We start from the raw sequence: 12766 nt of genomic DNA on the forward strand, positions 1-12766 counted from the left end.
ACCTAGCGTGAAGGACACAGAAGTAATCCAGGTGAGGGTGGAGGGGGTGGCGGTCAAAGGGCACTCGGCTGTGGCCCCAGCCACAAGGAAAAAGGCAACCAGCCTCTGCACACGCCCTGCACTCCCACCCGCACAGCCAGGGACAGGCTCCGCGCCTGCGGCCAGGGCAGCTGTGGCCGAGGACGCGCTTTAAAGAAAAAGCACAGCTCTCAAGCCAAAGAGCCTGCGTGAGCCGCTGATGGATGTGGCAGAGGGAGGCAGCGTGTCTTCAGCGAGGACACTTGGGGGAAAGGAGTCACATGGAGCTCCAAGCAGTCAGCATGGCAGCGCCGCCCAGCTGCGAATCAGGGTCTCCTTCTGGGCGGCGCACAAGCTGAGCGCCTGGGGCACACGCTGGGACACTGCGGAGAAGTGACACTTGTTCCCGAGGCAGCACTGGCTCACTAAGCTCTTTATAACATCACAGTGGTCGGTGCCCGAATTAACACAGAGGCGGCCGTGCGACTGCTTCCGCTGCCGTTCCCATCGCCGGGCGCTCATAAGCACTTACTGTGCAGCAGGCAGTTTGCCAGAGCTCAAATACCACCTCACTGTCCAGATAACATTCTGCAAGTCAGCCATTATTTTCTCACTTTGTGGTGAGGCACTTTAAGATGTAGGGAAGTTAATAATTTATGTGACTTCAACTAGTGGTGACAGAGCAAGGATTCAAACTCAGGTCTACACTGCCTTAGTTTCTTTTTTTTTTTTAAAGGCTGCATAGTATTCTACTTGTGTTATTTAGCAAATCCCCCATTTATTTTCTGTTTTCCAAATGCTTCAATGAACCAACTTGTACATAAATTTTAAGTATACTTTTAGTAGTGCATAATAGACATACATACATATGAAAAGGTATATAACCCCCAAGTGCAGCATTTGATAAATGATCAAAAAGCAGACATAACCGTGCAATCACACAGAACCATGCCGCCACCTCGGAGGCCCTTGTGCCGCCCGCCCCGCAGCTACCCATCAGCCTCCTCGCTGACAGCGGGGGCCCGTGAGGGCCTGCCACTCAGCAGGAGTCACACACGCCGCGAAGTCAGGAGTTACAAACTGGGCGTTCAATCCAGGCCACGCCTTCAAACAGCACTGGGTCACTACGTCAGGAGACAACTAACGTTCATCTCCCCTAATCAGAAGTCAGTGTTTTACTGGACGTAAGGAATGAGAGAGGGGTGCCAGGGAACCGGTGTGAGAAGTGTGAACAGGAAGATCACAGGGCGTCACAGGCCTCGGGACTCCTAAGGCCAGAGACCAGGCTTCCGGTGCAGGAGGCGGGATTCCCAGCCCGCAAAGGAGAGCAGGAACACAAGCAGCCGAGGGCTGCCTCGTCCCATGTTCCTTCCAGCACTCTAACCTCATGATGACTATGAAGATAGCACAAGTAAGACATAAAACTTATCTGCAGTAGAAGTGCATGGCACTTACGGCACTCCCAGGAGGTGGCAGGCTTTGCAGACAGGAGCTCATTAAGTCCCTTCAACAACCGTGTAATAATGCCGCGATCCCCGTTTTACTGGGAGAAAACAGGCCTTCCAAAAGGGAAGTGACCACAGGGGGCAGGGTGAGGATGCCAACCGCCCAGTGCCCCCTTCAAGCCGGTGCCCTTCCCATCAGACCCTGCGGCCCTCCCTTCTGGTTCTGTTAGGGCACGGAGAAGTGATTTCGTAGGAGACCTGCCCTCTGGCCACGCAAGCTGGCACCGCAGTGATGACAAGGAGTGTGAGGGAAGAGACCTGGAAACCCATTTTCTGTTCCTGCTCTTTCCTTCCCCGGGGCCCTGGAGCCTGCAGCACATTTCCCTGCCTCCCGCAGCTCATCTTAATTTGGTTTTCTTCTGACTGACAACACACTTTTCTCTTCAAGGCGACAGTCACGGGCCCAAAGCGAAAACAACTGGTGACACAGCTCACCTGGCATGCCCTCGGCCACAAGGCTAGCGTAGCCGGAAGTGCATCCAGGGCTCCTTTTAACCCTACCCCTACCTCTCTCTGACTCTGACTGATTTTCTCCCATCCAAGCACTAACCAGGCCCGAGCCTGCTTAGCTTCCAAGATTCGGGCTAGTGTGGCTTTCAGTGATTTTCCAATGTGGAAGGTATACTCCGGAGAGAAAAGATCCTCCTGTGTAATTGAGGCCACTGGTTTATAGATTGTGACACAGAGATTTTTAAAGATCTCCTATGTCACTTGTAGCAAAATTACCTATCATCTCACTAAGTATTGAACACATGTTTTATTAGAGTTGACAGTCAGTATTCTCTTGCTTTCAGGCATACAGTAGGGTGGTCAAGACGTTTATATAACTTTCTAAGTGATCCACCATCTACGAAGTTTTTACACGTATAATATAAACCCACTGCGACGCATGTTTTTTCTTTTACTTTGGAAACAGTAGCAGGGTTGGACTGAGAAAAAAAAAAGAGGAGAGAGAAAAACTGCACTTCTTTAACCTCCTGCTTTTTCCATTTGGATCGAGGCTTCTGTAACCTCAGCATCTTACAAACAACAGGGCAAACGGCAGCCATTGCCTGAAACCAAGCTCTCCGCTTTGACAAGCACTGACCTTGACCAGAGTTGTAGATGGCTTTCACAGACTTCTTCACCTTCTGCAAAGCTGTTCTATCTTGGTCTAGCGCCTGAGAGAGAAAACACAGGGGGAAAAAGATGTTGAAACACTTGGCGAGATCAAAAACAAAACCTCATTCATAATGACATTTGTTTTGCCGAGTGCCATAGCAACCGCGAGCTGACATATTTATTAACAGTGAAGCATTTTAAACGCACGGTCCTTCCGCAAAGCTCGGGGTCGAGGGCCGTGGATACTGTGGCTGCCGGTCGGTTATCGTTCTGAGCGGTGCAAACGCCAGGCACCTGAGACACCATAGCCCCCGCCTGCCTCAGCCGGAAGGGAGAGAGGCAAGCTTCGCCAAGGAATGGCACGGACCCGGGAATAAAACACACCTTATCACCTGTGGCCACTTCAGCCAGAAAGAAAATACTCAGGGAGTGTTAACAAGAGGGCCCGAGAGCTTTTCACAGCACTTCAAACTGGAGGATCGCTTTTAGTGCTAAAAAAAAAAAAAAGTTTAAGACACAGTACCCGTATGGTTTTAAAATTCTGTTTACTAAAAAAGCACAGCATGGAAAATGCCTCGAAGTGCTTCTCCCAGTCCACCGCGCGGGGAGATGAGGAAGCAGAGGCTTGAGAAGCCTGACTTGCCCAGTGTGGCGGAGCCGGGACTGATCCTGAACCCCAACTAGCCACGACCTGGTCCTGCGTGCCAATGGCATCTGGAACGCAGAGGCACCAGAGGGGTCTTGTCAGAGGGGGGACTACCACCAGCTTAAAGAGGCGAGTCCAGGTTAGAAAATGACAAGATGTGCGGGTTGCAGGAGTGTGTGAGGGAAAGAAAGAAAGAAATGCAAATGCGCCAAGCGAAGGCAAGGTCATTTAAGAAGCAACCCTAGACCGGCCGGTGTGGCTCAGTGGTAGAGCGTTGACCTCCGAACCAGGAGATCACAGTTCAATTCATGGTCAGAGCATATGCTTGGGTTGCAGGCTCGATCCCCAGTGTGGGGCGTGCAGGAGGCAGCCGATCAGTGATTCTCATCACTGATGTTTCTATTTCTCTCTCCCTCTCCCTTCCTCTCTGAAATAAACAAAATCAGTTAAAAAAAAAAATAACCCTAGTGGTCACCATTTATTTTTTATAGACACGTTATTGCCACCGTTTAAAAAAAAAATTTTTTTTTTTAATGAAAGCCCAGGTCTTAGAGAAGTGGAGCAGCCTGTCCCGGGTCACACACCAAGTCAGAGAATCAGTGTCCGCCCCTGCCATGTCCACCAGGCACCTCTGCATCCAGAAGCCACACCCACGTGTCCCCTGGCGCTGACCACCCCTCAGCTCCTCCTGAGAGAGGAGGCAAGGTCTGCTCGGGGAGAGAATGACCCGTCAGTCCAGCTCCTGGGAGTGAGGCCCCGGGGTGGGTCCAAGGGGAGCTCACGGGTGGGCACCGAGCCCATGCACACCTAGCGCTCCCGGCTCCACATGAGCTGAGGGCTGTGGGAGATTTCAGCCGGACCTTCTAGGAGCCCAGCTCTCTGCTGCCCTGCTATTTCCCCCGGGAAAAGCCTCGGCATCTAGGTTGAATTTTTACCAACTCATCTATGAACAAATAGGGTGACAAGTTCACACTTTTTTTTTTTTTTTAAAGGGATAGTGGAAGAGAGAGGGAAAGACAGAGAGAAACATCAATGTGAGAGAAATACGTGAATTGGTTGGCTCCTGCGTGCAACCGGACCAGAGCCCAGACGGGGAGATGCCTGCAACCAGGGTACCTCCCCTTGACTGGAATCGAACCAGTGACCCTTTGGTCCTCAGACCAACGCTCTATCCACTGAGCCAAACCGGCTAGGGCTACACTCGCTGTTAAAAGTTATTAAAAGCATCCGAGTTTGACAGCTCCATCACAGTTAAGTGCGGGTGACAGGCTCTTTCACACTCCCATGTTTGGCCCCTGGCAGAAGCAGCCAAGGAGAAGGCACTGGTAAGGGCGGCCGGTTTGATAGTGCCCAGGAACACTGTCACTCAGTCACTCCGACACCCTCCCGCCTCCAGAAACAACACGCCTAAATGTGCACCCAAGCGCCACTCCCTCCACTGCCCGCAGGGCCGGGACATGTCACCTTCAATAGCAGCTGAGAAGTGGTGGAGAAAGGGGCTGTGACATTATCAGATCTCCCAGCCCAGCCCAGGTATGTCACCCTGCCAGCATTGCTAAGCGAGATCTGAAGGCAAAGAACTCAAAAGGGAGAGAGAGAGAGAGAGAGAGAGAGAGAGAGATAGAGATAGATGAAAAACAACTAATCTCCAGAAGAATATGCTGAGCTCTAATAACAGAAAAACAATATCCCTATCTATCTATCTATCTATCTATCTATCTATCGATCTATCGATCTATTTATTATTTATAAATAAATATATTTTATTGATTTTTTTACATACTACCTTGTGACTGGAGCGGTTAGGTGCCTAATTCACATTCTCTAAGCAGGAAACAGAGAAGTTCTCCCGCCGCCTCACAGACAAGTCAGTAAATTATTTACCTGCTGTAAGGCCCACAGGTGACAGCATCTAAGCATACAATTATAATGTAAATCAGAAACGAGTCCAGAGAACAACCCAATGTGGTAAGGAAGAGCACTGTGAGTCAAGGTGCCAGGGGAGAGAATGACAGGGAAATAGGACCGCAACCTCAACCAGGAGGAGAGGGGAGCTCAGGCTAACCACGCAGGTACTTGCTCTGAGGACCAGCACACTTGGCTTCTGTATCATTCACCTGCGTGTTCCTATGAGTAGCCCTGCTGGGCATGTACAGAACACGGCCCTGCCAGGCACCGGCCTATGTGTGCACACCACACACCGCCTCTGCCTCTGCCTCTGCCTCCCCAGCCGCATGGCCCCCTCCGCCGGCTGCAGCCAAACAACAACAAAACCGCCACTAGAATCCTAAGCACAGGGAGACCTGTGCTGCCCTTGATAAGATCGATGAAAGGAGAAGTTACTCATAAAATATTAATCCTTGCTAGCCCGGGGCTTTATCCGCACTTGCCGTATCTTTTAGGTCTGCGCAGCTCTGTCTCTTCCCCCTTCAATAAGCTAGAAGCTCTCAAAGGATTAACGCTGTGTGTTTCTTTCTTTGCATAGAAGATGCTCAGTAAGAATGTGCTGAATTCAATGAAAGGAACACACACACACACACACACACACACACGAGGAAGAAAGGGTGAATGGGTTCATTGTTACTGGAATAAAATCCAGGTCCTCGCTGCTGCCTGCCAGGCCCCCTGGGGTCCAGCCGGCTGCCCTCTGCCCTCTGTTCCCACACTCTCCAGCACTCAAGTCTAATGCACACCCACAGTTTTTCTGAGCCCATCCAGCGTGGCCCCGCCTCGGAGCTTTTGCAATTGCTGGCCTTTCTGCTGAAATCCTCTTCTCAAAACTCCCCCCACTTCTAAAGAGACCCGGCCTGCTCCTTCTCGTTCTATTTTCTCAGGGTTCAGGTCAATGCTGGGAGCAGAGCCCCTGTGAATTTGAAGAGCTGCAGTGGGCACGGGGTGCTGGGAAGCGACCCATGGGACACTGTGCCACCCAGCATGCCCGGAGGTTCGGTCTCCAGGGGGCAGCAGGGCGAGCTGCAGGCAGGCGGCAGCGGCTGCTCCAGGGAGAGGAAGTGAAGGCGCTACCGCTCGTTAATTTCAAGATGAATGTGAACCCAAGGCGGCCGCTACACGAGGGGAAATGATCACCCAAAATTTTCTTTTTATTTGCATAATGAAACCAAAAATGGAAAGTTAGCGCGTCCTCCACAAAGACGGGTTTTAAGCTGGTTGAGCTATTTCAGACTACAAAGGGGCCTGAAGACTCAGGGTCTCCTGTGCCCACGCAGGTTCAATCAGGAACATCTCTGCTCCCTCTGGCTGGGTGTCTGCACGGGGTGGGATCGAACCCAAAGACAGCGAAGGTCTGCAGAGGCTGAACGACTGCGGTTTGGGCCCCTTAGAGAACTTGCTTCCCAGCAAAGATTCCGGGTGGCACCTTCAGAAACACATCTCGAACTTTCTGAGGACAGAGTCCCTCCAGGCATAAAAACACCGCCCACCTATCCAACTCCCCAAAGCAAGGAAAGGCACCCCAGAAAACGGTCACCCACAGGCGCTGCCGGGGGGGGGGGGGGGTATGCGCACATCTGGAGGCAGGAACCACACGCCAGGCCCGGAGCAGGGGCACAGTCACATCAGGCAAATGAATCTGGCCCACAGAAGGTCACTCAAGTGTTTAGACCCTGCCGAGGACGGTGAGGGGTGGAGGGGAGCACCCACAGATTGGGCGGGTCCGGTCACAAATACCTCCTGCACCCACACTCACTGCGGAGGTACCCGGTGAAGACAAGACACTTTCCTTCCTCAACGTGGGAGACGGAAACCAAGCAAGGACACGCGGACATTGCTGAGAAGAGAGATGCCTGGTGTTCGCCCGGAGCACGTGGCCATGTGGGAGATAGAGAGACGGGCAGAGGCCAGGCCATGCTGAGGGGAGAGGCCGTGGACAGGAGTTTGTTTTACTCTGAAGCCAATGGTTAGCGAACACAGAGCCTCCGGGGATCTGGAAGAACGAGGAGACTCGTCCTGACCCACCTTCAAAACAGTGGCTCTGCTGATGCGCTGGGAACGGGAGGCAAAGGAGCAGGCTGGAAAGGGAAGAGCCCACAAGCTTGGTATTTCACAAACAGAACTGCTCTCAAGAATGTCTGTGTGGCTCAAACCACTTCCTCCCCCTGGACCGCACCGCACACTTCAGGCTCCCGCCAAAAACACGCCTGCCCCTCCACACCCAGGCGGCACTCAGAGGATGGATCAGGAAGCCTGGCCGGACCTGGGGCCACGTTCCGCTTGCTTAACCCTCTGTACCCAACAAGCCACCAATCCGCCAGTTCTCCCTCCCGGCACAGTGAGGCCATCACAGCACCTCTGCCTGCTGGACCTGACGCTGCCCGGAGAGCCTGGCTTCCCCGCCGGGCTGTTTCATGTTCGCCCTCCACACCCTGCCAGAGGAGCCTCTGCCTCTACAGAGCCCGTCCCCACCTCACCTCTTCTGCAGACGCCCACTGTGCCCTCTGACCTTTCTCTTTATATCCAAATTCACGGGGCCTACGCCCCGAGCCTCCTTCTGGCCTCTTTGGACCTATCTGTGCTGAATCCAGGAGCTAGAATTCTCTTTTCTCAACAACCTCCTGCCTTTGGCCTTGTCCTCGCCATCTCCTTACCCATATTACAGACCCAGGCTCACCCTGTAAGACTGGGCTTTGTCATGTCTCCTGCAAAATCTCTGTCTCACTGCGAACTCCTCTCTTCATTCCCAATGACTGTTTCTTAAATCCCTACCTCCGACAAATGGTAGCAAACAGTCTTCTAAGATGCTACCCATGTACTCCGTTCCTTTCCCCCGTGGCCAGCCTTCTGACCCCTCCCCAGGACTTCCCTGATCGGGGTCACCAGGCACCCCAATCTGATTCTGCTCCTCAGACTTGGCAGGTCCCCAGCTCCCCGATCTGTAAGTTTGGAAAACTGGACCAATCTGCAGTCCCTCCTGGCTCTGATCTTCTGAAAAGCAAACAGTTTTTATCTTGGAGATAATATGTGTACTGCTTCAGCGAAGCCTGTCAGCAGGTTAGGTTTTGTTTCAAATATCAATAGAAGACATTTTAATTGCCTGAAAGCCACACAGTTGGCATCCACAGGGAAAGGCCCCAGGGCAGGAACTTGCATACAATCTCTATGCGAAAAGGGTCACATTCTGATCCCAGCCACTCTGCCTCCTGGCTCACCCCCTGTCCTCCAAGACACATTTCCAAAAGCTCATCTCGAATTTTGCGTCGAAGACTCTATCAAGCATATACACAAGCAGGAATAATTATGCTCCTTTGCAGGTGAAGACACTGAGCCACAGCAAGTGCCCAGGGCTGGAAAACTAGGAAAAGACTCCAGCCAGCTTCTCAACCCGAGAAGTCTGACTCCGAAGTCTGTGTTCTTTCTGCCACTCCTGATGGCCTCTCCGTTTATAAACCACACTTCCCCCCACGCATCACCGTGCCCAGTATGCCAGGCGCTGAGCCCCGTGCAGGGGCCCAGCTCCCGGTTGGCGGAGGACGGACATTGGGAAGGAATACGGTCATGATCCACTGGTGACGTCCGTGTCTCGGCTGAGGTTGGATGTCCTGTGTGTTCTCCAGAGGAAACCTCAGAGCTGCTGCATGCGGGTCTGGTCAGCATCGAGCGCTGCCTTTTATTAAGACAGACAGAGACCAGGCAACATCAGCGACACATCTGCACGGACACTTCCAAAAACCTGATCACTGAAAAGACTGATTTGCTATTAAAGAACACAATGAGATGAACTGCAGGGGCGTTTCCGACCCTGTGAGCTGCAGAAAGCTGCTCAGAGAGAGGCTGGAGTCTTCTGGAGAAAAGGGAGGCGGAGACAAATCGGTGTAGCACGCCACATGCTAACTGCAGCTCTCCTCCGGGGACCCACCGCACAGCGGACAGGAAAGACGGGGAGAGCTGGAAGAAATGGGTATCCCTCTATAACCCAACAAGCCACAACTAAAACAACTTGAATGATTAATAAAAATCAGAATACTTTTTTGTTTTTGCTTTTGCATACTTGCAGAACAATGTTGAGGCATCAATATAGGAAACTCTGTATTTAAAAAAGAAATCTAACAAAGTTAAACCTAAAAAACTATACTAGGTATATCACTTAAAGAGCCTAATGATTTTTTAATGTCAACAACAGGCACCATCAGGAAAAAGAGAAATTACTTCAATCAATATTTAACAAAGCCAAGATAGAGGAACTAAGAGGAAAACACAATTGCAACAAAAACAATCTAGAAGAATAAGGACAAAAGACATCAACACGAGAAACTGAAAATAGCAAACACCCTCAAATAATCTCAGTCACACGGATGATTTTTAAATTCCAACTAAAATAATACCGAAGTGTCTTTTTATCCTCCCACAGCTGTGAAAAACAGGAAAAGTCATAAATACTTCAGAGAAACATCACAATCCACAGACAGGACACACTGTGTCCCAGGCACAAATGTGCTTTTCCATTTCACCCAGTAATCCCTCTCACTCCTGTCAAAACTACTACAACTCCCTCCCTCAACAAGAAACAAAAAAGAGATACCATAGAACACATCAGCAGGATTTACAGCATAAAAAGTTAGAAATAACCTAGACCCGGTTATTTGGCAAAATAAAACAGGAAACTAATAGGGGGCTTAGAATATGATCCCTAAAAATTACATATGTAATTAGAAAGATAAGAACTGCTGTTTATGAGGGATCTATTATGTGATATGTGCAAATGCTATGAAATACCTTTAAGAACTTAAAAGCACAACCTACATAATAAAAGCTCAATATGCAAATTGACCGAATGGCAGAATGACCGTTGCTATGATGCGCACTGACCACCAAGGGGCAGACGCTCAACATAGGAGCTGCCCCAGCCTGCAGGCCCCAGGCCAGCTAAGGTGGGTGCCAGCAGACCCCTGCCCCAGCCCGATCACCCGACAGATCAGCCCTGATCACTGGGCAGGCCTAGGGATCCTACCCATGCACGGGGCCTCTAGTATATTATAAAGATATGAATTATGCAGCAATGTAAAGTTTAGAGAGATACACAGAGATGTTTAAAAGCAGTTGCTAGCTGGGATTGTTATAACTAGAAAATTGTTTTCTTTTAAAATAATTCCCTTGCCAGGTCTGGTTTGGCTCAATAAATAGAGCGTCGGCTTGGGGACTGAAGGGTCCCGGGTTCGATTCCGGTCAAGGGCATGTACCTTGGTTGCGGGCATATCCCCAGTAGGGGGTGTGCAAGAGGCAGCTGATCGATGACTCTCTCTCATCGATGTTTCTAACTCTCTATCTCTCTCCCTTCCTCTCTGTATAAAATCAATAAAATATATTTTAAAAAATAATAATAAAATAAAATAATTCCCTTATACAATACAATATCATAACGTTGGCTTAGTGTTAACATTTTTAAAGAATATCTTGTAACACAGTCAATGTCTGCTTTTTCCTCAGCAATTACAAGAGACCCAACAAGATGTTCACTTTCATAGAAAACGAGGAAGAAATAGTACATACTCTCAGCAATTTCCTTGTTGCCTTGCAAACTGTACATTTAAAAAATTAGTAGAATATTGTGTTTCAAGAGCTCCTGTCTGGGCCAAATAGAAAACAGTAATCACAGCAATTACCTTGGGAACCTCTAATTTCTGCTGTAGTTCTAAAGTTCGGCGTGGCACACCCACCCACAAGCACCACGGCCTTTTCATCATGAAGCAATTTCAGCTCCATGCCTAGGAAAATAATAATTATAGGTAGAACGAGGTATTTAAAGACCAAAAAAAGTTATGAATACACCATTTCCATATTATAATCATAATGAGAGTTCCATAAAAGAAGTAAAACCTAGACCAGAAAGGAGGTTCCTGAGTCACATCTTTTCTTTAGAATTTATCCCACCACCTCATAGAACAGCTTTTGCTGGCAAACAGTGAGGAACCAATGAGCTAGCTAGTGAGTTAGTCTTTTAGCACCCTCCCAGCTCTGAGTCTCTATCACGTCCCACTAAACCTGATGTCTTGACCCAATGATTCAAAATACGGTATGGCCAAAACCGGTTTGGCTCAGCGGTAGAGCGTCGGTCTGCGGACTGAAAGGTCCCAGGTTTGATTCCGGTCAAGGGCATGTACATTGGTTGCGGGCACATCCCCGGTAGGGGGTGTGCAAGAGGCAGCTGGTCGATGTTTCTCCCTCATCGACGTTTCTAGCTCTCTATCTCGCTCCTTTCCTCTCTGTAAGAAAAATCAATAAAATACATATTTTTCAAAATACGGTATGGATGGCTTATAGTCCCTTAAGCTTAATCACACAATTTTATAAAAAACCGAGAATCACGTGACTGCCGACCAGGTGCTGGGATTTACAGATGGTGGCGAAGAGCACAGAATTTGGGGCTCCGCTACTAACTAACCACATGCCCGGGCACAGTTACCGAGCCCAGCTGTGCCTCAGTTTCCTCCTCAGTGACCCATCTCACAGCTACGTGGATGAAGTAAGCCAATCGCGTCAACAAAGAGCTTAGATGGTGCGTGGAACAGAGGCAACCCTCTGCTTTCCTGGCAAAAAGGAAAACTTCAGAACATTTTGGTTTTGGCTAACATGATATGAAGCAAATGAAAAATAAAAATTGTGAACTTCACCCATAATTCCATGATTCTAAAACAATTTTATCTTGACTTCGTGTACATGATTCCTATGTAACTAAGGGAGGTTTCCCGTGTGGTCTGCATTCTGCTTTGCTCACTCACCACTATTCCTCAGCCTAGCATTCCAGCACTCTGGGATGTCAGCTGTCTCCTGTTGTGGAAAGGTAACCCAATGGCCAGTGTTTTCACTTTCCTAATCCAAGCATTTACTGTTTGTAAGACCACCTGTTCGGCAAGTCTGTCAGAGAATCAAGATTCTTTGAAATAAGGGCAGTTTTAAGTTGCGGATGTTTCTAAACTTGATTATAAAGGACCAGCAGGCACTGATGATACCTTCTCGTGTGTTAATAATTCACCTGCCCCCAAGTCACAACTCCGACAAACGGCCTTAGGTTTTCCTCTTCTAAAAAGCAATCACATGCCAGAAATGTCACAACGATCTAAGGAATCCTCTTGCAAATTATAGCTGAGTGCAATTCAGGATAGTGGTTAACGCAGAGTGTGGGCACCTTAAAGGTACAATGGTTAATGTGCACCATCCTCCACTCTAATCCCCCCGCCCCCAACTCTAACTCACATGCAATAGCGGGTCTGTAACATGCACCCTTTCAAACAAAGCCGCCTAGGGCTAGCCATACGATGTCAGAGCCAGTGGGCGGCCCTGGGAGGGGTAAGTGCCCGGTAAGCAGGAGGCGTTCCCTAAGTGGTACATTTACTTCTGAGAATGGAACTCCTTGGGATTACGGCTGTCTCCCGCAGTTCTATTCCAAATGCAATGGTCCTGGTGCTCGTGCTTATATAGATAATGGGTGATTATGGACGGACTAGTTGATTTATTCCTTAAAAACACCTACAAATATCCAAAT

The 12766-nt window shown here is 49.5% G+C and overlaps 1 protein-coding gene across 2 annotated transcripts in view; it reads right to left on the reverse strand.

Annotated features, from left to right (window-relative positions):
* ASAP1 (ArfGAP with SH3 domain, ankyrin repeat and PH domain 1) overlaps nt 1-12766 on the reverse strand; it is a 190056-nt gene that overhangs the window by 66290 nt on the left and 111000 nt on the right. For both annotated transcript variants that reach the window (XM_084864668.1, XM_084864669.1), the window contains one exon: nt 2611-2683. In XM_084864668.1, the coding sequence (XP_084720794.1) occupies nt 2611-2683 (73 nt within the window). The remainder of the gene's footprint in view (nt 1-2610; nt 2684-12766) is intronic.

The sequence above is a fragment of the Pipistrellus hanaki genome, assembly GCF_964339955.1.
Source record: "Pipistrellus hanaki genome assembly, chromosome: 17".
Lineage (NCBI taxonomy): Eukaryota > Metazoa > Chordata > Mammalia > Chiroptera > Vespertilionidae > Pipistrellus > Pipistrellus hanaki.